General features: G+C 42.1%; 1 protein-coding gene across 1 annotated transcript in view; it reads right to left on the bottom strand.

The window, feature by feature from the left end:
• The window catches only part of PLCE1 (phospholipase C epsilon 1), a 282,148-nt gene that overhangs the window by 74,605 nt on the left and 183,022 nt on the right, over positions 1 to 24,521 (bottom strand). Inside the window, exons 4-6 of the mRNA XM_012557636.2 lie at positions 9,375 to 9,520; positions 6,250 to 6,508; positions 4,469 to 4,674 (exon numbers count right to left, since the gene is read on the bottom strand). Of these exons, the coding sequence (XP_012413090.1) occupies positions 4,469 to 4,674; positions 6,250 to 6,508; positions 9,375 to 9,520 (611 nt within the window). The remainder of the gene's footprint in view (positions 1 to 4,468; positions 4,675 to 6,249; positions 6,509 to 9,374; positions 9,521 to 24,521) is intronic.

Here is a 24,521-nt window from a genome sequence, read left to right as displayed (position 1 = left end):
AAATTTAGCAAGTTCTCTTCCCTGGGTCAGGAACCTGGATTACCAAGGCCAGGAGAATCTTGGAGGAAGGCAAGAAAGAGAAATGGTGTTTCCCATGTCCCATTTAATTTTGGTTCTGAGCTAAATCAAGTATTTTCCAGTGAAAAACTGCAGGCATTATGAAAAAATATTTCTGGAAAGAAAAATTATAAGGCTTTTCTGGAGACTGTTTCTGCTGCTCAGAGATAATGTAAGCTGGGAGAGAGGGGGCACTGTCTTTCTTGGCATCGGTTTCTATTTTATGGCGCAAAAAGAACTAATGCCAGATGTTAATAATTCCATTCAAAACGTACAGTCCAGGGACTAATGTCTAAAATAAAATTGACAATTGCTTGTAATGAAATAAGTTCATTTCAGGCAGGAAACTTGAAATCTTTGTCTCACGAAGATATAGTGAATTTTATGCATTTACATGTCTGGTTCTTTCAGAAGACAAGTTTCTGTGGGTTTACAAGAAGAAACAAGATAGAACTTTAAGAGTTATTTAGGAATCAAATAATGTTAACCAAAGATCAAAAAGGTGGTTTACCAGTGAAGAAACCATCCTGTCAAAGGTAGGTCATATGCTTTACGGAAAAGACCAAGGAGTAAAAACAGAAGGAGGGTTTTTATCTTAACCTCAAAGAGGTTCTGCAGCATCCTTGAATAAGAATCCATAAATGGGACAGATACTTTTCTAATACAATGAAACCTGTGAGAGCTGGAACTCGATGGGACTGCCATGTTTTTCTGAGTCTCGAGAGTTTTCCACCTTCGACAGGGTACAGTCTTAACACTTTTCTGTCGCTCGTTTTAGTGGAAAATATTTGAGTTTTCCTTCTCTGAGAGGTTTCTGCCTTACACAGGTTCCGGCTTTCTCAGGCTTTTCTGTATTTCCTGATGAAAATCTTATATTAGGCAACACATGGGTTACTTGTCAACCTGTTTATATATTTTCTTTGTAACTGTTCATTACTTCCTACAAATTTAACATGATTACTTGATGAATCATCAAGATAAACAAGCTTAAATCCAATCTTCTCAGACAAAAAAAAAATCTAATACCTTTTAAAAAGGACTTGCTACAGCTGTTCCCTGTAATAAAATCTAGTGTTTTAAACTGCTTCTGGCAAATTCTTGCTTTTCATTAACCTAACACCTTCCTCAACTACTGTAAAGGCTTCTAGTGGGTTTTCTGGCTGGAGTAGCTGAGAGGTTTGAGAAGAATTCTAAGAGCATCCTTTAGGTTAGGTGAACCAAAGAGCCCTAAGATTGGCCCTTCTTTCTTGCTGCGGTTTTCAGAGGGTTGGTTGTTGCCACATGAACAGGGGTTGGAGATTAGTGTTTGTAGAGTCTTTGTGGCAGCCACATCAACAGAGAACAGTTTCTAGCGGCTTTGGGATCTGGAAATCCCTTCACCACATACAACCCATTTTAATGTGGGGCTCTGGTTCACAAACGGATTCCCAAGTCCCAGAAGATGGTTCCAGAAATGGTGTTTGCTGATCTGGTTTCAGTTAATTCTGTTAAACACCTCTGCCCCCACCTTGTGTATTCAGAGGCTCCTTCCAGAGTAGCAATCACTTGGGGTAAGGAAATTCTTACTGGTACTTGTCTGCTGTTTCAGTGTGAGGATTTCAGTCTGACTTCACTGGTTTTGTGTTTTCTACCTTTCTAAGAGTGCTTACAATAGGGTCTGGAAAATAGGAGAGAGGAGTGAATATAGATGATGAATGATTAGGAAGAGGACAAGGGAACAAGCAGGAAATTGTGCATAAAAATATCATGAGAGGTGATAGGATGATGCAAGAAATTTAGCACTGGAAGGAACCCAATGGGAAAGGAAGGGATGACAAAGGAAAGCTCAAAGTCTGAGGCTCAAAGGTAGCATTCCTAAAAGTATTTCAGAAAAATTGACATCTTTTAAATAACACACATGTACACACAATTACACACACACAACCTCAAATGAAGGTTGTTATAAAAAAGACCAATATGAAATTATCTATTTAGGCATCAGCTAACTATTTTAAATATTAGATCTCTAAATTACCTATGATTCTAAAATAACAGACGTATCCTTTATAGTAGGATTTAAGGAAGGCATTTTGGCCAGATCTCAGTATGAGGATTATCCTGATTATCTGTTTGATTTTTATTACCAATACTGTGAAATTTGTAATGAATTATAATTACTCTCCTTTGGCCCCTGAGAAGCTCAGAACAAAATTTAGTTACTAAACGGGACTGTGTAGTATATACATTTTATGTTTTATTTTTTCCTATCCTTATTTTCCCTTTTCCTTAATAATTTAGATTATTCATATTTATTCTTATAAGCACCTACAAAATCCTTTGTGGAAGGAGGTAGACATATAAACTGATATCTATATACAGAGATAGCTATAGATTAAGGACCTAAATGGTTTCTGATATGCTTCCTCTGCAAACATGTGCTTATATATAGATGGTTCTCTCCCTATATTGGAAAAAGAAACAGTTGCTACCAAGTTGATTCTGACCTATGGCAACCCCATGTGTGTCAGAGTAGAACTGTGCTTCATAGGGTTTTCAATTGCTGATTTTTCCAAAGTAGATTGCCAGGTCTTTTTTCTGAGGCACCTGTGTGTGGACTTAAACCTCTTTAACATTTAGTAGGCAATTAGTTAACTGTTTGTACCACCTAGGGTCCCCTCTCCCTCTCCAGATTACCACTAATGTCAGCAATTATCGAGGACCATTTAAAACCAAAGTGCTAGCATGCTTTGAAAGGGGGCTATTAGTGAGGAAACTTTCAAAAGATGTCTGATTTGAGATTAAAAAAAAAAAAAGAAGATACTTGTGAGACATTTGAAATTTAGGGTTGAGACACTATGGCAAGGGCTATAACAGTTAATCTTCGAACATCTGGGTGTTCCACGGGGGAATGAGCTAGAAAGTGGTGAGGTTTGGAAGAAAGCCCAAAGACTGGGGGAAATCTGGAATTTAGGTTTCCTCCTTAAAACATAATTGCTTTAAGAATTCAGACACAAGATGTTCATTTTTGTGTTCACAGGTGATTCTAAGCATCCAGCTCTACAACTCCAAAGAATGGTTTAACATTATTTTCTAAAAACACTGTCATCCTTCCAACTATTGGCGCATGCACACACACTCAGGCAATCAGAAAAGGCTTGGTGAAACTGATAACAATGTCTCACAAATACACATACACACGTATAAGGACTCTAAGACCATTGCATTGTATGACTCAAGAGTACTGACTACAAAGAAACACTTTTGGTGGCAAAGATATCAAAGCCAGAAGACCGAATAGTTTGTAATGGCCCTAAAAATATCCTCTACCTGGGCTAGGCTCTGTCTGACCATTTCAAGTCAGGTGTGACCATGAGCAAATGGCCTTGAAGAGATGCAAGGCATGCCCCAAGGCCACTGATTTCTGCACTTTTCATTTGGTTGTGGGTAAGAATGTCTGCCTAGACTACAATTCCCCCATGAAGAACAGCAACTGTAAGAACAGAACAATTACAAAGCCATAGCTGCCCTCTATAAGTACAGCTAACTTTAAAACATGACACAGGGCAGCGTTTCTCAAAGTGAGGTCCTTGAACCACCTGTCTTAGAATCACCCAGAGGTTAGGGGGAGCTGCTAAAATTACTGACTTCTGGGTACCATCCCAGACCTACTAACTCTCTCTCTCTCTAAATATATATATATTTTACAGTGAGTGAAAGTATATTATACTGAGTATAGTCACAGAGCTAACTCAGTATATTTGATTTAAAAATATTTTAATATCTACTCCACTACCCCACCCCGTGATTAATGAAAACAATTGCTTCAGAAACTATGAAACAAATAAAAGATCATGGTTCTAATCCTGAGATTTAATTTTCTAAACTTTTCAAAATGGTAGAATAGCCCTAATATTTTAGGGATAACAGATGGAAGAAGTAAAATTATGAGTAGTAATCTTAGAACACAGCAACCAAATCAGAAAGTCAAATTCTTGTTCAGAATTACTAAAATCTGAATATAAAGAACATGCTTCAACAATAATGCTGTTGCTGTTAGGTGCTCTCAAGTTCATCCCCAACTCATAGAGACCCCGGACACAACTGGATCAGAACACTGTGACACATAGGGTTTTCACTGGCTGATTTTTTTGGAAGTAGAGAACCAGGCCTTTCTTCCTAGTTTGTCTTAGTTTAGAAGCTCTGCTGAACCTGTTCGGCATCATAACAACATGCAATCCTCCACTGACAGACAGGTGTGGTGGCTACACATGAGATGCATTGGCTGGAATTGAACCGGATCTGCCATGTGGAAGGCGAGATTTCTACCACTGAACCTATTAAGTGTTGACATAAAACCAAACTGAAGTAGGAAAAAGACTAACCAACAAGGAAGAAAAAGTGAGCCTCCTTCTGTTTAAAATGTAAAACTTACTGCCACCGAGTTTTATCCTTCAAGGAATTTTTGCTGGAGCTGTTCCCTTCACTGGGGCTGCCTTCCTCCTCAGCCTCCAGGCTTCGACTGCAGCTCCTAATGATCTGAAAGATGCTGTTGACGGTGGACTCCTTCTCCGAATTCTTTAAGCCATTTTGTCCCACTCGTTGTAAGAAATTATCTTGTCCACTGTAATCTGCTACAAACTACAGAGAAATACACAGATAATTTGCTGTTGCAACTTAATATGAATGCTTAAGTAACCTACTTGGCTAGGGAAACTAAATCATAATAGTAATAAATAATGGTATTTGTGCATATTTTATTGGAGAGAAAGCAAGACTCTTCAGGAAAAATACCGTTTTCATTTCACCACATGAAATATCAAAACTCACTCTTGTTTCCACTAAGACAACTTTAGTCCCTCTAGGAAACAACACTCCACTTTGAATTTAAAACACAAAAAGCAGTATTATTTCAAGGTTCCCCAGGGAGGTTAGCCAGTTTACAGAGGAAGATTAGCCAGTCTACAGAGGAAGGACCCTTGTAGTGAGAATTGAGAAAAAACAATGACAAAAGTATATTATTCTATGGAACTGGATAAAGTCACTGGGACCCAAGGAGAACATTAAGGAACTGTGACATTTTAGTTCATTTTCCATATAGCTTATGCTAACACAAAGGCTTCTGGGTGGTTTTTAAGCTCTTATTGTCTTTACTCTTAACCAGGAAATTTCTCTCCACCAGAAGCGGGAGCTGCAGCTGCAGCTGGGCCATGAATGTGGTGCTCCCTCTTCCTAGGATGTGAGAGAACTGGTGTGGGCGAAGATTGGGAGCTTCAAGTTCCCTCCTCCATTTGTTGCGCTTTTATCCCAGCTCATAAGCCAGAGAGATGCAAACCAGAGCTGTAACCTGTACCTGCCAGGGGCTCTCAACTCTCCAGGCACCAGGGCCACGTCTTTGTTCCAGGTTGTTTTAGCAGAGTCTTCTCAATCCCACTGGGAAGGGGTGTGTTTGTGTGTGTCTGAGTAACAAGGTCAGTAGTGAGTGTTGTCGTCATGGTAAGAATGACCATAGATTTGAGACTTCCACGTATGGACACCTCAAAATCATACCCAAGGTTCTCCTCATTTTAGCACCTTCTTTCATTTCTAAATACCTTACAGGGATGTTTCATTATTTTCCCCTTCCAGTTTCTCAATGTCTCTTCTCTCCAATGCCTAATGAACTGAGTCACAGCTCACACCATTCTTTCCACGTGGGTCAGGAAAAAGAAGGAATGAGCCTGGGAGAATTGAGGCAGCCATGACCAGAAGCATGGAGCACATCTTTAACACTGAGGCACCATTTTCCCAGTCCTCCTAAATGGGTGAAACAGCATTGACTCCCCCTTTTCTTCGTTCCATTTATTTAGAATCTGAATACTTCCCTCATGAATACGTGCTCTCACCTAACTTTCTGTATTCTCTGCATCCAGACATTCCTACCCATTATGAGAGAAGAAAAACCCAGCAACCTTAAAAAAAAAAATTATAAAACAACAAAACACCCTTTTCCATGTGTACCTACACAATGTCCCATTAAAACGAGTCTAACGGTTTTAAGCCAATGACAGAGCTAGTTGGCATTCTTTTTTCCAGAACATTCAACGATCTAATTGTTATCCAATAGCGACATAACAACAAATACCTTGGCATTTAATAAGTTATCTTTTCCCACAGGAGTGGTGAGACAAGTGTCAACAATGACTCTGACCTCATGATGATTTTGAAAGGCCTCACCTCTAAAGTTTCTTCTTGGGAGTTGTACCGTGGGCAAAGCTTCATGAGGCCAGAGGCTCCATCAAGGACTTCACAGAGCTCCTTCAGAAACACTCCACAGAACGGAACCACCTTACAGCCGGGGATGTGCAATGCCCGGGTCACCACCTTCTTGTACTCGCAGGATGATTCATGCTGAGCCATCGCATCCTTCAGGCTCCTCATGGTCTCAATGTCAGACTGGTCCATAAACTGCCACATTTTTAGGACTTTTCTTGATCTATTACAAATAAATGACTTTTTTTTTTATTGTGGTAAATCTATATGTAACAAAACACTTGACATTTCAACAATCTTCACATGTACAGACCAGTGACATTATGTTCATCAAGTTGTACTTATCACTCTTATCCATTGCCAAATTTTTCCATCAAAATGACATTTTTTTTAGACCGAAGAAAATATAGTTTAGAGTAAATTGCCTAAATTCCATACAAATTCATTTCTTTTGACCTTCCAAGTTTCCTTTAGTTTTAATACTTATTTAGGATTCAGATCTATCTACTTCACAAAATGATATTAATATTACTTTTATAAATGGAAGCTCAATATTAATTATTAATATTAAATAGGACGGATCAAAACAAATACAGTCATGTCAGATGAGTAAATTATTCAAACTACGTTGGGTCTGAAAGACAAATTCAACCCAGGCCTCCCTAGATCATCCTAAGGCCCTTCTTGTATCAGCTGAAATCCCTAACATATGGTATGTGGCAGTCAGCCTCTAAGATGGCCTTCAACAATCCACACCTCCTGGTATTCGTGCTTTGTGTAGTCCCCACCCACAATGAATCCGTGCTGGTCCTATGTGACCAAGACAATATGGCAGAAGTGACAGGGTGTGACTTTTGAGGCTAGGACATAAAGGGCATTGCTGCTTCCTCCTTGCTCTTTTGAATTGTTCACTTTGGGGTAAACCAGCTCCACGCTGTGAGGACAGTCACGTCCAAATGGAGAGGAAGTGAGGCATCCAGCCAAAAGCCAGCACCATCTTGCCAGGCAAACAGAAAGATAAAACCAAAAAAACCCAAACTCGTTGCTATGGAGTCAATTTCGACTCATGGCAACCCCATGTGTTACAGAGTAGAATTACTCTGTACTTTTCTTGGCTGTAATTTTTACGGAGGCAGTTCACCATGCCTTTCTTTGGCAGAACGACTGGGTGGGTTCAAACCACCAACTTTAAGGTGAGCAGTCAATCGTAAACAGCTTTCACCACCCAGGCTACACACAGAAGGATAATCACCATTAAAATAGAATTATTTTATCATAATTTGATCATTTTTTCTTAAAAGAAAAGTAACACAGGATCTTCGTAGAAAATTTATTACAAATAAAACAAAAATCCCCAGAACAACTAGATGATGCCCAGCTACCACCACTGACCGCTCTGGCAGGGATCACAATAGAGGGCCCCAGACAGAGCGGGAGAAAAATGTAGAACAATTTCAAATTCACACACACACATGAAAGACCAGGCTTGCTGATCTGACAGAGACTGGAGAAACCGCAAGAGTATGGCCGCTGGACACCCTTTTAACTCAGTATTGAAATCATTCCTGAGGGATGAGACAGGTCTGTAGGGCCAACAATAACACATGGGAGGGATGTGCTTCATATTTCAATTACGTATACCAAACTAATGGGCACACCAGCCCAAAAGCAAAGACAAGAAGGCAAGAAGGGACAGGAAAACTGGATGAATGGAAACAGGAAACCTGGGATGGAGAAGGCAAGAGTGTTGACACACTGTGGGGTTGGCAACCAATGTCACAAAACAATTTGTATTGTTTAATGAGAAACTGATTTGCTCTGTAAACGTTCACCAAAATTGTAATTAAAAAAAAAAAAAAATCATCTGGGAGAATAGCCTCCTATTTGCCGAATACTTTTTCTATTTTTCCCTTCTTCTGAGCCATGCCTGGTGCATATGTATGATCATTCTAAATGTCAGTGACATGATCATTTGAGTTTATTCTTAGTTAAGGAAGTTCTAGAGGAATAAAAATGTTCAACTCTAGGAATTTTCCTCTTCTCCTCCATCCCCACACTATATGCAGGGACCTGGAGAATCAGAGGAAAATCTCTCTACTGCTATGAAGCAAGATCCACAACAGTGAGAACCTTCACTGGGAAGGTGAATCTCAGTCAACTACAACAAAAACAGTTACTACTATGGAGTCTTACTTTATGTATGACACATGTGCTAAACATTTTCTATTATTTCACTGACTTCTCAGAGCAACCCTAGAGGTAGGTGCTTATTATTATTATTTCCATTTTACAAACAAGGAAACTGAGGCTCAACGATATCAAATAACTTGCCCAGGTCACATAGCTATTCAATGAGGAAGCCAGGACTTAATTTCCTGTCATTGTGACTCTGTAACTCAAGCTCTTCCTCATGTATGCTGTCTTCCAGAGCAGTAAGGGGAAACAATTTTATGCCAGGTCCCCAAGGGTGAATAGGAATAAGGCAGGAGACAGTACTGACAGAATGGCGATCTTTGTTATTAGCTGGATAGAGAAAGCATAACAGCAGGATATCACAGTGGTTAATAGCATGGGCTCTGAAATCGAGGCTGCCTGCGTTCAGTTACCAGCCGTGCCAGGTGAACTTGGTGAATGATCTAACTTCTCTAAACATTAATTTCCTCTGTTGCATAATGTAGGAATAATAATAGTACCTACCTCAAAAAATTATTTTGGGATGAAAAGATATAATGCATGAAAAATGCCTAGCCCAGTGCTTGACCTACAGGAAGATAGAAAGAGAGAGAGAGAGATAGGTAGGTAGACAGATTTCAGTAGGGTGTATGGAATAGAAAGGGAAGGAGAGATGGCAGTAACGGGGCTCATGGGTTAAACAACCAGGTAATTTCATTTGATTTGGCAAGAGCATGGGATCAAAGGAGAGACAGTTAAGTAGGATCATGAATGGTCAACAGGGGCTGAACTTGTGGCATCTCTGAGGGACAAGGCTTGTGGAGCTAAAATAATCACTACAAACTGAAGCTACCTGGGTAACGAACTTAGTGTCATTCAGCTGATAAAAGGAAACTATGCCCAGATAAATGCATTACCTGAGGCCAGCCAAGAACTCCATGACAGCATTGTAGTTGCCCATGTTCCAGCAGCATTTGGCCACGTGCACCAAATATGAGAAGACTTCCCGTTTCTCCTCCATGGAGCCCGCTGCGAGGATAAGCCATGTCACCCAGGAGCTCACCTGGAAAATGCAGAGAGGAACACCCACTGAAACGATGTATGTCCTGGAAGCTTGATAACTATTTTTTCACAAGAAACTGTTTTTTGGTATTAGGAAAGCAAAAGACCCAGCCAAGCTCCACTACTGCTTTGTTATAGGATTCTGGGAAAGTCACTTAACCTTTCTGTATCTCTTCATCTTCATCTTTAAAATAAAGGAGCTGGAAAAGGTAATTCATAAAATCCCTCTCGAGCTATAAAATTCCATGAGACTATAGGAAATAAGGCCTAAGGATAATCTTGATTTAAATATATTTGAACTATCTTTCATAAAGGTATTATTTATTATGCTAATCAAATGAATCAATAATAATAACTAACACTTATATAGCACATACTACTATGTGTCTGGGTGGTGCAAACAGTTAACCTGCTCAGCTGCTACCCAAAAGGATGGAGGTTCAAGTTCACCCAGAGGTGCCTTGGAAGAAAGGCCTGGTGATCTACTATCAAAAAAATCAGCCATTGAAAACCCTAAGGAGAACAGTTCTACTCTGATACACATGGGGTTGTCATGATTTGCAATCTACTTGACAGCAACAATTTTGTTTGTTTTGTTTTAATACGCCAGGCATTGTCCTAAGTCCTTTAAATATGCTAACTTATTTACTTCTCACAGCAATCCTAAAACGTAGGCACTACTATTATCCTCATTTTATATATGAGGAAACTGAAGGAGAAAGGATCTAAGGGACTTGCTTAAGGTCTCCAGCCAATAGGTAGCAAAGCCTGGATTTGAACTCGTGCATCTGAGCCAGAGTTGCACTATTAACCACTTACTCAGTGCCTAATGTGTATACACAAACTCTAATGTTCTCCAGCTCTGGGCTTAAACTAATTCTAATGTGATTTTTTTCCTACTACACAGGGACTGGACTCTAATATTTACTAATAATCTGTATCTAAGTCCTCCCTTTATGATATGCAGCCTCTAAATCATCTGATAAATCTCTAAGGTTACTTTGCTGCTGCCTATATTTTGGTGCTTGGACACTAGGTTTGTGTAAATTACTGTTTCCATCCTGGCTGATGTCTAGGTTGATAAGCTCTGTTATTAACTGACCAAAGCCTTGCTGTTGACCTTACTTGGCCCTATTTGCTGCACTGGGTTTGGCAACTCATGTCCCTGGCCTGAGAGAGCGAGGCCCGAACACAGGGTTCATGGCGACCCATGACAATTGCAAGAAGAAGAGTTCAAGGTCCAAGGAATACTGCTTACAAGCTGACAAAGTGGTAAGAATTAACTGGCATTTAGTGCTGGGAGAGGAGCCCTGGTGGCACAGTGGTTAAGCTTTCGGCTGCTAACCAAAAGGTCGGCAGTGCGAGTCCACTAGCTGCTCCTTGAAACTCTGTGGGGCGGTTCTACTCTGTCCTATAGGGTCGCTATGAGTCAGAATCAACTCAATGGCAATGGGTTTTTTTCGTTTAGCTATAACAGAAACACCACAAGTGGATGGCAAAGTACTGATGTTGAACTTCACTTTTCTATCCCTGCACAGAAACAAACAGGGAAACAGTAACAGGAGTTTTGGTGATAAAACAGGGCTATACTCTGGTACCAAGGAGCCCTGGTGGCGCAAACGGTTAAGTGCTCCACTGCTAACAGAAAGGTTGGTGGTTCAAACCCACCCAGTGGCTCAGCAGGGGAAAGACTTAGCAATCTGCTTCTGTAGTTCTACTCTGTCACATGGGGTCACTATCAGTAGAAATTGACTCGATGGTACCTAACAACTACAGCAACTCTGGTACCAGCGAGGCGTCCTGGAGTAATAATCTGCCTGTTCCTTCTGAAATCGGTTGAAGTGAAATAGGACAGGCCACCTGCCACCGCTAAGCCCAGCCCTTAGCCCACTGGGCTCCCAAGATGCACCTCTGCTGTCCATCTGCTCTGGACTTCACTGGGCAACGTCAGGAGAACAAATCTGGAATCAGACCCCTAGGATGAGCCCTAGTCCAGATCCTCCTGCAAGGAATTTCGAGTCCCTTGGGAAGAAGATAACCATTTGCGCCCAGTCTCCTGGACGTGCCCTGAGCATACCGGAGCCCTCTGGGATTCCCAGAGCCAACACCTCTCCTGAAGGTCAACCACTCTTAGGTACCAAATATGTGCAGCTAAGAGCAGTCCTTGCTCACCATCTCCATGTTTTGTGCCCTCACCTGGTTAAAAGTCACCTTTGTTGAAACCCTGCCTGTGGCAAGCTTGCCAGAGCAAGAAACTATTTTGCTGACCGAGACTGAGTATCCTCGTGCTTTTTTCCATTTCTTCATTTAGTAGGATTTGCTTTTGATGAGCCTCGTCCTGCTATTGGAAATTATCGGCAAACACTTAGAATCACAAAATCTTCAACCCTTTGATCTGGAAACCCAACCTGCTCTCTTTACCGAAAAGTTAAAATGGTTTCCTCAAAGCCACCCAACTAATTAGTTGCTGAAGCTTCTGGATATATTCTTCCTATGGCCTCAGGTCCTTTCCTGTTAAAACTGATGGCAAATCAGGGTCTCTGGAAAGTCACTGTTCTTTCAGGTTTTTCTTGTGCCATGGAGTGACTTACTGAGCCAGTTGGCCTGAAGGGGTTAATTGATCTCCCCTGGAGGGGCCTGCTTCAAAGTGCAGGCAGAGACCACCACTGGGTTCCTGTCTCAATCCTGATCATGCACCCAGACTTATTTCCTATCAGTCCAATCATTTTCCATATAATTTCCCACAAAGCGAGGAAAAAAATAGCGATACCGTATTTCACATGGAAACCTAATTTAAACCAACTGTTCCATCTCCGAGTGTGAGTCCCCAGGGCCTGGTTGTTGAGATTATGTAAGCACTGTTATCATAAACACACACACACACACACACACCCCAACATCTGTTTACAGACTTCATGGATTATTCATATTACAGCCTAATGTATTCATAACTTTGCAGGCATTGAGTATTGACAGCATCATCTCTAATTATGAAAAAGTAAACTACACCAAAGAGGAAATGAGGATTCAGTGATGAATGTTTCAAAATTCTGCCCAAAGCATAAAAGGTGGTCTCATGTTTACTATGTGGGAAATGGGATGCATGCCAATCCAGAGGGAATTTCAGGACACTGAAATCACAGAGAAAAACATGGCTCAAGCATAGGCGCATCCCTAGTATGAAAAGGTGTTACATGTGGCAGATTATTTTGTCTTATTTCAATGGTCAGCATGGAATGAAGACAGAATCTGGCCCCCGGCCCAGTTCTTCAAGAGCTTCTCTAGAAAGCTCTGTGCTTACCCTGATGACCCCTGCCGCCTGGTTGTTGCTGTTGTTAGGTGCTGTCGAGTTGATTTCAACTCACAGTGACCCTCATGTGACAGAGTAGAACTGCTCTATAGGGTTTTCTAGGTTATAATCTTTATGGGAGCAAAACTACAGGTCTTTCTATCGTGGAGCTGCTGGGTGGGTTCGAACCAACTTTTTGGTTGGCAACTGAGCACTTAACTGTTTCATCATAACTCCTCCACAATCACTTGTCTCCAATTTTTTTTTTCCCTTTCTCTGTACTTCTAGGTCTAGCCAAACTGAACAGCTTGCTCTGTCTTCTCACATCAAGTATCTTATTGACATCACACTAGCTTTGATTGGAAGGAATGCTCTTGCCGCATTCACAATGACCTTTCCCTGGTTCACCGTTGTAAAGCCGAGTCATTACTTTGGCCCACCAGGCCCCCGTCCATTTTCCAACCTCACCTAACCTCTTCCACCACGCCTCTGCTTTCAGGGAGATATTAAACTGGGTTCTTCCCTTCTCGGGGATTTTGTATTTGTTGTTCCTCCTTTGGAAAGGCTTCCCCATCTCCCCTCCCCTACCTTTTTATTGAGATAATTTCTCCTTATCCTTTAGGCAGAACTGCCCTTAGATCCTGCAGTCAGGGTCGCTGCTCTGGGCCCTGCATTTAGAGGGTCCAACGCTGGCGCCGATCCAGCTGTGCCCCTCTTCACAGAGTGAGAGGTCTGTGAGGTGGATAGGTCAAGCACCCACTTCTAGATCATTCACCCTTTGGATCTAGGACTTCCAAATTTCCTGTCTAAATAGCCCCAAGCCCACTTTTGGGTCTGCAAGGACCTCTTACCTGGATCTAACTTACTGAGGGTAGATCGTAACCCCTAGGCCTGAAGTGTGACCAAGGTGGGGGTGGTGGTGTGTGGATGGAGTTTGACCTTGAGGCCTGAGGTGTCTCACACACGCACAGGAGCGAGGATGGGAAGAGAAGGAGGGCAGACCACAGCCGGGTCCTCCTTCGTACGTGTGGCCTGGCCTCACTAATGGCAGGGGCAAGGCTACCTTCAGGAATCAGACAAAAACCTCACTTTCGTCAGGAGACATGCCCTGAGTTCCCACCTGGACTAGATCCATACGCTGTGCATTATGTGTGGTCTCACCTCTCCTTGACTCCAGTCTCCATGCACATTCAGCACTGTGTCCCCCATGAAGGCAAACTGGTTCTGTCGTGTTCATAGGTAGCAGTGTCAGTGATTAGCTGAGATCTGCCCACAGTAAGTGCTTAACGACAGTTGGTGAATGAATGAATGAATGACACTTACCTTCTCTAGGAAAGCTTTTCTTTCCTTCTTTTGTTTGAAGATATATAGGATTTTAATTGGCATATTTCAGTGAGAAAGGCATTAAAATAGGGGGAACCAAACAAAGGTTTGCATTGAGCAAATCTGCTGCAAAAGACCTCTTTAAAGTGTTGAAAAGCAAAATATCACTTCAGGGACTAAGGTGTGCCTGACACAAGCCATAGTGTTTTCAATTGCCTCATATGCATGTGAAAGCTGGACAATGAATAAGGAAGATGGAAGAAGAATTGACGCCTTTGAATTATGGTGTTGGTGAAGAATATTGAATATACCATGGACTGCCAAAAGAACGAACAAATCTGTCCTGGAGGCCAGAATGCTCCTTGGAAGCAAGGATGGTGAGACTTCATCTCATATACTTTGGACATGTTATCAGGAGAGATCAGTCCCTGCAGAAGGACATCATGCTTGGTAAAGTAGAGGGTCAGCAGAAAAGAGGAAGACCCTCCATGAGATGGATTGTCATAGTGGCTGCAACAATGGGCTCATGCACAACAACGATTATGAGAATGGCACAGGACTGGGCAATGTTTTGTTCTGTTGTACATAAGGCAGCGATGAGTTGGAACTGACTCAATGGCACCTAACAACAAAAACAAAGGTAATAAAGTGGAAATAAATGAAAACAGTATGGTAGTTCTGTGTGCAATTAATGAGAGAAAGGATTAGGTGGAGAAGGCAGATCCACTGGATGTGAAATCTTGGTTTGACAGCCTGTAAGGAGTCATTATGGAGCACTGGTGGCGCAGTGGATAAGCATTCAGCTGCTAACCGAAAGGTCAGTGGTTCAAACCCACCAGCTGCCCCACGGGAGAAACGTGGTAGTCTGCTTCCAGAAAGATTACAGACTTGGAAACCCCATAGGGCAGTTCTACTCTGACCTACAGGGTCACTATGAGTTGGAACCGACTCAACAGCAACGGGTTTGGTTTTTGTTTTAGTTTAAGGAGTCATTATAAGTTTTTAAACAGCAAACTGATACAATGAAGGAATTTGTGTAAGGATATTTACTTAGCAGTGTATGCAATTTAAATTGGAATGGGGTCATTCTTCAGTCCGGAAAGCAAAGTCATTCTTAGTTTCTACATGTTAAACTAGTCCATGAAATCCCACTAGTTTTACTTAGCAATGCCTTTGGAGTGTGAGCCATGGCACTATCTTAGTTCAGAATCGCACTCCCTCTTTCCTGGATCCTAGCAATAGCCTCCTAACTGATATCCTTCTTTATAGTCTCCCTACTCATCATGTTCTATGCTACCACCAAAGGGGTTTTTCTAAAAAAAAGTTTAATCATGCTTCTAATCTGCCTAAAAAGTTGTTTGGTTATCTTTTGTTCACAAATTCCTTAGCATATTACCCATAGACCTTTACAGTATAACCCCACCCAACCTCTTTAGGTCTGTCTAGGAAGGCTTTTCTGATGGCTCACCTAGCACCTTACTTTCAATTTCTTCCTGTTTCTCTTTGACTTAATGTAAAATCTTGAGTCCAAAACTATGTCTGCACTTGGATTCTCACCACTGTGTGGATTTGCATCTGGTTTATTTCTGTTATATTTGTGTGCCTGACTCTTTCACATAGTCTGTTGGGTCTCCCCTTCCAGGCTCAAAGCCCTCAAGGACAAAGACCATCTTTCCCACATCTCCAGTTTGCGGATGTTCAGGGCCTTCTGGCCAACAGGCGGGCCAGCCAGGGTCCCAGGAGGCAGTGGGCAGGGAGGATTCTCAGCCTCCGAACTTGCAAGGATATCTGGGAAAAGGCCTGAATGAACACTGCCTACTGCTGTTCCCAGGTCCAGAAAAAGGGGACAAATGACTTTCTGCCAAAAAGTTTTTTTGAATAGGCTGAGCAGAAGTTCTCACAGGAGGATGATTCTTTGTAATGTGTATCTGGTCATCCTAAATGCAAAGGCTGGGCTCAAATGGTGAAATCTAAAGACGACAATGAAAGTCTAGACAAAACTACTATCAAGTAGTTGATATGCAGTAGCACATCTACACCTGCCCTCCACAGAGCTTTACTAATACACTCGTGAACTAGCGTGGGTGGGCACACACAACTGCCCACAAAGCACTCCTCAAAATGTGGAGCACTTACATCAGAATCACTGGTGGTGGTGGTGGTGGTAGGGTGTTTGTTCAAATGCAGATTCCAAGGCCTCACCTAGCCCTAGATATCAGACTCTTGAAGGCTAGGGTTCAGGAACCTGCATTTTTAGATAACTCCCCGGTGGTTCATATGCACACTGACACTTAAGAACTAGTGCAGGGGTGCAGTGTTCTTTTTCTCCACCCCTGGGCTTTGAGTCAAAGCTCAAGCACCTTTTCTGTAGTATGAATCCAACATCGTAAATCACTCTCTCAGGCTTCACACTGAGCTAACTGTACCCGAGACTTGGGCTGCAACCTGTTTGGAACTAGGAAGGAGAAGCCAGAGGGAGGCAGCATAGCACACTGGTGGAGAACAGGGGTGCTGGTATCGGGTGGACCTGCGTTCAACAACCAGTTCCACTGTTTCCTTGTGCATGTCCCTGAGGCAAGCCACCTAATCTCACTGAGTCCCAATTTCCTTCTCAGTAAAATGTGAATAATAATATTTGAGTTTTCCTTCTCTGATGAGATTTTGCCTTACACAGGTTCCGGCTTTTGGGGGTTTTACTGTATTTACCTCATAAGATTATCAAGAGGGTGAAATTAGAGATAATTTATAGATCTCAGCAAAATACTTAGCAGGTAGTTAAAGGCTCTAAATGTTTACTATTGTGACTACTACTGATGCTGTTATTACTCCTACCGCTGCTGCTACTACTGTTACTACTATTCCTACTGCTGCTACTACTATTGTTTACGTAGCCCTGGTGGTGCAATGGTTAAAGCACTCAGTTGCTACTAACTGAAAGGTCAGCCGTTCAAACTGTGGGAGAAAAGAAAGACCTGTCGACCTGCTCCCATAAAGATTACAGCCTACGAAACCCTATTGGGTAGTTCTACTCTGTCCTACAGGGTCGCTATGAGTTGACAGCACATAACACCAACTACTATTGTTATCCGATTGTAGAGAAGCTGAATTTCAGGGACCAGAACACGCAGATCCAGAATAGAGGAACCTCTAAGACCCACTTCCTAACTACCACAAGGCTGGACGAGGAAGGATCTGTGATTGCCCTAGAAGAGTTTGCTCCCTGAGCATCCTTTCCTCGTACGAGGATAACTCACATATACCTCTTCTCTGAAGGCTTCCCTGACTCCCCATTACAAATAAAACATCCCTCTTTCTATTATAACCACCCAATCTCTTATATACATAATTTTATAGTACCTTGTCCCAGACTGATTTCCCCACCCAACTGTAAGCTTCTAAAGGCAGAGGCCATTACTTATTCATGCTGGGGTCTCAGTACTGAGGATAGAGTGGCCGGCATGTTATACATGTCCAGGCATCCCTCTTTGACATGAAGTAGTGGCGAAGAGTCTCTTGAACTCCTTGTCCAGCTTGGCAGTTCCATTGATGACTCTTTGTCTAGGAGAGACACGGAGAGGAGAAGGCAGGCCCCAAAAGTGCTTCTGGAGAAGTCCCCCTAAACTGTATCACGATGGTCTACAGAACAAAATCTAAACCTCTTTTTTTGTCTTCAAGGCTGGTGCCATCCAGTTCAAACTTTTATCTTCAGCTTTAATTCTTATTGTTGCCATTCATTCTTCTCTCTACCTGACATTCCAATCCTACTGTGTTTTGTATTGTTGCCTATCTCTATGCCATTGTTCAAACTGCTTCTTTGTGTAGTGAATATATAGTGGTTTTTGTTCGGGTGGTTATGGCTGTCCAACATGTCTTTGGTGAATAATGCTTTGCCTCATCTTAATCTATACAGATTACATGAGGTTGATCTAACCCTGCCTTCAGGCCTGCCTGATCTCAGTGATTTGTTCATAGATGGGTATATGACCCAAGCAAGGCCAACTACAGCCCTCCTTGATTCTTCTGCTGAAACTATCAGGAAAAAAGGCATATTCTTTTCATAGGAATCATAAACTGTAAAGATATAAGCCTGGGGCTGTCAGCAGCTATCTTTGCCATAATATCAGAAAAACCTGTCTGAGAATGAAGCCAACACAAGGAAAGATGAAGATGGATTCTTCAGGACATTGGTCAAATTCCTAGATCTAGCAATACCTGAAGTCCTCTGATGATTCCATACACATAAACCAATAACCTTTTTTTTTTTTTTTGCTATTGTTTAAGCAGGCTTGAGTTGAGTGTTGTTAACTTGCAACTGAAAAAAAGAGCCCTGACAAACATATCTTGGCTTGAGATGACCTTCCCTCCTCTCTTTTAACAACCACTTATTGAGTATCATACTTGGTACCATGCACCATGCTGGGCGCTCGTAAACAAGACAGATGTGGTACATGGCCTCAGGTAGCTAAGAGCCTTGTACGGGAAAATAACATTAAATTATAATTAAAAATTAAATTGTAGTATGATTGATATTATGATTAAGTATAAGGTCCATTTTGCTGGTTATATCCTGCCCATCTTCGGAAGTTCGAGTCTTTCTGCCACTCCTTGATCCCAGTTGCCCTCCCAAAGCACTTTATTTATATCTCTATCACAGTGCTTATTTTTTCCACAACAGTGACTATGTGCCTGTGAATTTGCTGGGAACTATGCTAGGCATGGGGGGCAGGAGGGGCTGGAGCAAGCATAAGAAGAGTAAGACAGTATACTGGTACTCTGCCTTGCAATAAAGTTAGTTGTATATATTCCCACATATACACAAGGAGGGAGGTGGTAGGGAATAAAATGCTTTGCATGTTTCCCTGAAGACAAATCTGTGGGAAGAAACAAAGATCTTGGCAACCCACCAAGATCAATGACATCCTAGCCCTGCGGGACACTGGTAGACACAATAGACTGGTAAGAAGAAGCTAATTCAATCTACTGTCTGTTTAGTACATATGTGCAGGGGTGCACTTCTGTAAATGAAACTTGTTAGTGAATAAAGCTGATGAAAACCAGAATCCCGTGCAGATCAAAATCACAACGAGATACCATCTCACCCCAACATTACTGGCACTAAGCAAAAAAACAGAAAATAACAAACATTGGACAGGTTGTGGGGAGATTGAACTCTTACGCACTGTTGGTGGGAATGTAAAATGGTACCACCACTACAGAAAATGATATGCTGCCTCCTTAAAAAGCTAGAAAGAAAATACCATATGATCCAGTAATCCCATTCCTAGGAATATATCTTAGAGAAATAACAGCTGTCACATGAATAGACACATGCACACTCATGTTCATTGTAGCATTATTCACAATAGCAAAAAAATGGAAACAACCTAAGTGCCCATCAACAGATAAATGGATAAACAAATTATGGTACAGAACAACGATGATTCCGTGAAACATCTCATAACATGTATGTATCTGGAGGGCACTGTGCTGAGTGAAACAAGTCAATTACAAAAAGACAAATATTGTATGAATTGTATGAGGCCACTATTATAAAAACCCAAGAAAAGGTTTACACACAGAGAAAAACAATCTTTGCTGGTTATGGGGTGGGGGCAGGGGAAGGAGAGGAGAAATCACTAACTAGATAGTAGACAAGTGTTGGTGAAGGGAAATACAGCACACAATATAGGGGGAGTCAGCACAATTGACCAAGGCAAAGTCATACAAGCTTCCTAGACACACCCAAACATCTTAAGGGACTGAGTTTTTGGGTCTGAGAGCTGGGGAGCATGGTCTTGGGGGACATCTAGGTCAACTGGCATAACATAGTTCATAAACAAAATGTTATACATCCTACTTTGCTAAGTAGCATCTGGGGTCTTAAAAGCTTGCAAGCAGCCATCTAAGATATATCTATTGGTCCCATCCCATCTGCAGCAAAGGAGAATGAAGAAAATCAGAGACACAAGGAAAATATTAGTCCAAAGGACTAATAGACCACGTGAACCACAGCCTCCACCAGCCTGACCCCAGAACTAGATGGTGCCCGGCTACCACCACTGACGGCTCTGCCAGGAATCACAATAGAGGGTCCCAGATAGAGTGGGAGAAAGATGTAGAACAAAATTCAAATTGACTAAAAAAGACCAGACTTACTGGTCTGACAGAGACTGGAGCAATCCCTGAGACTATGGCCCCTGGACTCCCTGCTAACTCAGAAGTGAAGCCACTCCCGAAGTCGACCTTTCAGCCAAAGTTTAGACGGGCCTATAAAACAATGACACATGTGAGGAATGTGCTTCTTAGTTCAAGTACAGGAGACCAAATGGGCAACACCTGCCCAAAAGCAAAGACGAGAAGGCAGGAAGGGACAAGAAAACTGGACGAATGGATATAAGGAGCCCAGAGTGTAAAGAGATGGGGTGGGGGAAGTGCTGACACATTGCGGGGACTACAGCCAATGTACAATTTGTCTACAAATTTTTGAATCAGAAATTAGTTTGTGCTGTAAACTTTCACGTAAAGCAAAATAAAAGTAAAAATACAGGTAAAAAGCAAAAAACAAAACCAGAATCCTGTCTTCCCAACATCTCTGTTCCACCTGGGCATGAGTAGGGCTAAGAGAGTACACATAATGGTGAATTATACAGGCTGGAGCCAAGGAAACACAGGCTGATCTCTTGTCTCTGCCATTTAATATTTCTATAACCTTAAGCAAGTTTGTTACCTTCCCTAAGATTCAATTTCCTCATCTGTAAAATAATAAAAATATCCTGTATCATAGGGGTACTGTAAATAATAAAAGAACAATATATAGGTAAGCAAAAAAGTGGCAAACTCAATCAATGGAATATTATTCAGCCATAAAAAGAAATGAAGCTCTGATACATGTCACAACATGGATGAACCTTGAAAAACATTATGCTGAGTAAAATAAGCCAGACACCTAACATCACATATTATATGATCCCACTTATATGAAGTATCTAAAATAGGAAAATGCATAGAGACAGAAAGTACATTAGTGGTTATGAGGGACTGGGAGGAAAGGGGAATGGGGAAATACTGTTTAATGGGCAGAGCTTCTGTTTGGGGTGAAAACCTTTTGGAAATAAATAGCAGAGATGGTTGGAAAACATTGTGAATATAATTAATGCCACTGAATTGTACATTTAAAAATGGTTATAGTGGAAATTTTTATAGCATATATATTTTACTACAATAAAATCAAATGTGAGAGAGAGAGAAAATATATGTAAAGGGCTCCAGTGCTCAGAGCACAGAACATGGTCAATAAATGTCAACTGATATTGATAATTAAAAAAATAACAATAACCAGCTCCTTCTTCAAGAAATAGCTTTTGTAGAAACAATATTGGCTTTGATGACAGTGCCAGCTTCCCTCCTCTGTTTAGCAGAGAGGGACTTCCTAAGGATTAGGCCCTCAGAAAGAATGATCAAAGAGGCCAGAAAGGAGTGGCAGAGGGAAGGTGGAAAAGGGGAAAGAAAAAATTTCAGAAACAAAATATCAACAGAAAGTCCATGGAAAGTTAGCAGTGAGGGTGGGAAATAGGAGATGAGAAAAGAGGATGTGGGTGAGGGCTGTCTGGGGAGGTGGGGTCACATGGATATGGACTGGTAGGTGGGGAAGTGCTTGGAAAGAGTGCAGAGTCAGAAACAGGTACCAAAAGGACAGCTACGCTGAGAAGCAGGACCATTTACCCACGAAGCACTAGACACACTGGACCGCAGTTAATACCAACTGATTCTCAGTGGGATTAAACCGCATCATGTGACATTGGCCATTTTAACATCTTCCTCACTTTGTGAAAAGGAGGCTTTTCTGGGGAAAGCACAGATCTCAATTCTGACTAAAAACCAACAAAGCTATATATGAAAGGCAAAAAGTCTAGCATGTTCAGCCCAGGATAAAATTATCTGATGTGCCTCATCAACTACCTAATCTATAAAAATAAACAGTGAACATTCATGATATCGTGTAACTGGCTAAGTGGTAACTGTCCTGGAGGAGCAAAGCCAAGGAACTTGAAACTGACAGCTGGGAGGAGGAATTCAACTGCGGAAGTCAAACAACTGCGGCCTGGCCCAGGGGCTGGGCTCCAGCACTTCCATGCTGAGTAATGTTTCATTCGTCTTGTTTGTTGATTGGTAGGCTTATTCCTGTCTACCTATCTCTCTGCATTTTCAGTTTTGAAGCCCTGGTTGGTAGTCACTTGATCTGCCAATTTTGAATTATTCCCCCATGTTCTGCATATAGTAGGTGCTCAATAAATACTCCAGCAGATGTTGTTATCCTTTTTTGCTCTGAAGACCCAGATAGAATAGGTTAGCAATGTTTTATGGCAATATTTCCCACACTGTGTTCCATGGAACGTGTTCTACAAGATGTTAATAAGTAGTCTGTGAAGAAAGCGTCTGGGACTACGTAAGTTTGAGAAATGCTGGGATAAATAAAGTTAAACAGGTTTCTTTACTGGCAGCAATTCTTGGAGTCTTTAATATGCTCACCTGCATGGTGATTCTCCAAGAAGGTACGAATATTCAGTGCTTCCCAAATTCTTTTGATCATGTGATATTATTTCAAAGGAATGCTAATTAACATCTAGAAGGACCCTGGCATACTGGCACTGGTATAACACTGGCTGGTCTCTTCAAGTTTCTTTAGCCTGGAGCAGACATATCCTGGGGTTGAAGAACTATCCCCTGCACCTGCCTGACCTGAAAACACATCCCTTCTTCTCTAGAAACTGCTAGGGGTGGTTGGGTTGGGGGAGGTAGAAATAGAAATGGCAGCATAAGGTTCTCTAATGGTGGTATAAATCCAGATGCAATATGTCATTTGAGGAATTCCAAAGCCAAGACATAAAGGAAGCTTTTTCTTATAATCCAAAATGAAGAGATTAAGGCATATGGGCATTATTATTTCATGGTCAACACTGTCTGGAGGGAACAGCCTCAGAGAGTAGACCAGCATTTAGCCATGTGGTTCTACTACATAATGTGACAACTAAATCAGTCAATGTTAGAGCTAACGACAACTCAACATTAGAGTTGGAAAGGATCTTAAAGATTACTTAGCTCATTGCCTATATTTTACAGATGAAGAAATTGAGGAATAGAGAGGTTCAGTGAATTGCCCAAGGTCACTCAGCTAGTCAGTGGCAATGCCAGGGCTAGACGCCAGGTTTCCTGACCTGAATCAATGCTCTTTACATCCTAGAGTTAAAACCTGTTGGGCTTCAGTTATCTCTGTGAAGAATTAATGTACTACCACCCCTCCCCTTCTTCCTCCCTCCCTCCCTCCATGGGTCTTCTGAGGCAGGCCAATCTGGGAAGAAGAGTGCATGCTGGGAAGGAGCTAACTTGGTCTGATGGTGAGGAGGAGGAAAGCTGGGAGCTACAGGAATTGCTAACACTATGAACTCCTAACGCCGGTAGCCTAAGAGACACTGGAATGGGTTCTAGTTGGGCAAAACCTAAGGAACAAAAGAGAGAAGAGTCAGGGCAATGGCAGAGCCATCAACAGCCTGAACAGACTCCGAGAGGCAGCAGGGGTGGCAGACCTGCCTGCAGAATTTCAGGAATGCTGAGGGTTAATCTTTTCCCCTCTGCCTCAGCCAGAGGTGGGATGCCAGCTGTGCCCTGCAGACTGGGCTATGGAAAAGAAAGGGCGGAGGAGGCTGGAGATTTGGGGGGCAGAATTCTAGGAAAACATGGGAGAAGTAACATGAAAGAAGCTGGAGTGATTACTATGTGTCTTCATTAGAGATGGCAGGACAGTGAGAGGTCAAAGAGGCAAGGAAATCCCCTTGGCTTCATGAGGGGAAGAAGACAATAGGAAGAGCCCCCTTCAGGGAAAATCACTGCTAGGATCTGTTTCAGGAAGGGAGAGGGCAGCTGGTCACCAGTGAATTATGGGCTGGGGACCCTGATTAACAGCTCAGTAGGCACATACCCAAGGGTCTGAGCTGCAAAAATGCAAAACCTCAGACCCTGGAGGCTGAAGTGAGCTTCAGACCAGCAGGGGAAGGTGATTTATTTTGGCAACTGGGGCAATGCAGCTGGGAGGACTTTGGAGTGGTTTTTCTGAGTGGGCTGAAGTTAAAGCCTGCTCGTTTTCTTCAGGATATTCAGTTAAAGAAGCTCTGTGATGTGTTGCCAGTTCCTGTAAAAGTGACAGACCTGTATAAGGCTGGGGAGGGGAGGAAACGTCATTTAAGAGTTACATGGAGCAGTGACAAGAGCGGCATGGGGACAAAACACCAGGCAGTGCTTCTCCTGTAGAGAAAGGATGAGTTTTAACCAACCCGTTGCCGCGGACTCGATTCCAACGCATGGCGACCCCATGTGTGTCAAACTATAACTGCGC

Source organism: Trichechus manatus, unplaced genomic scaffold (genome assembly GCF_000243295.1).
Source record: "Trichechus manatus latirostris isolate Lorelei unplaced genomic scaffold, TriManLat1.0 scaffold00007, whole genome shotgun sequence".
In the NCBI taxonomy this organism is placed as follows: Eukaryota; Metazoa; Chordata; class Mammalia; order Sirenia; family Trichechidae; genus Trichechus; species Trichechus manatus.
Note: the sequence above shows the minus strand (reverse complement) of the source record. Positions and strands in the feature narration are given on the sequence as shown.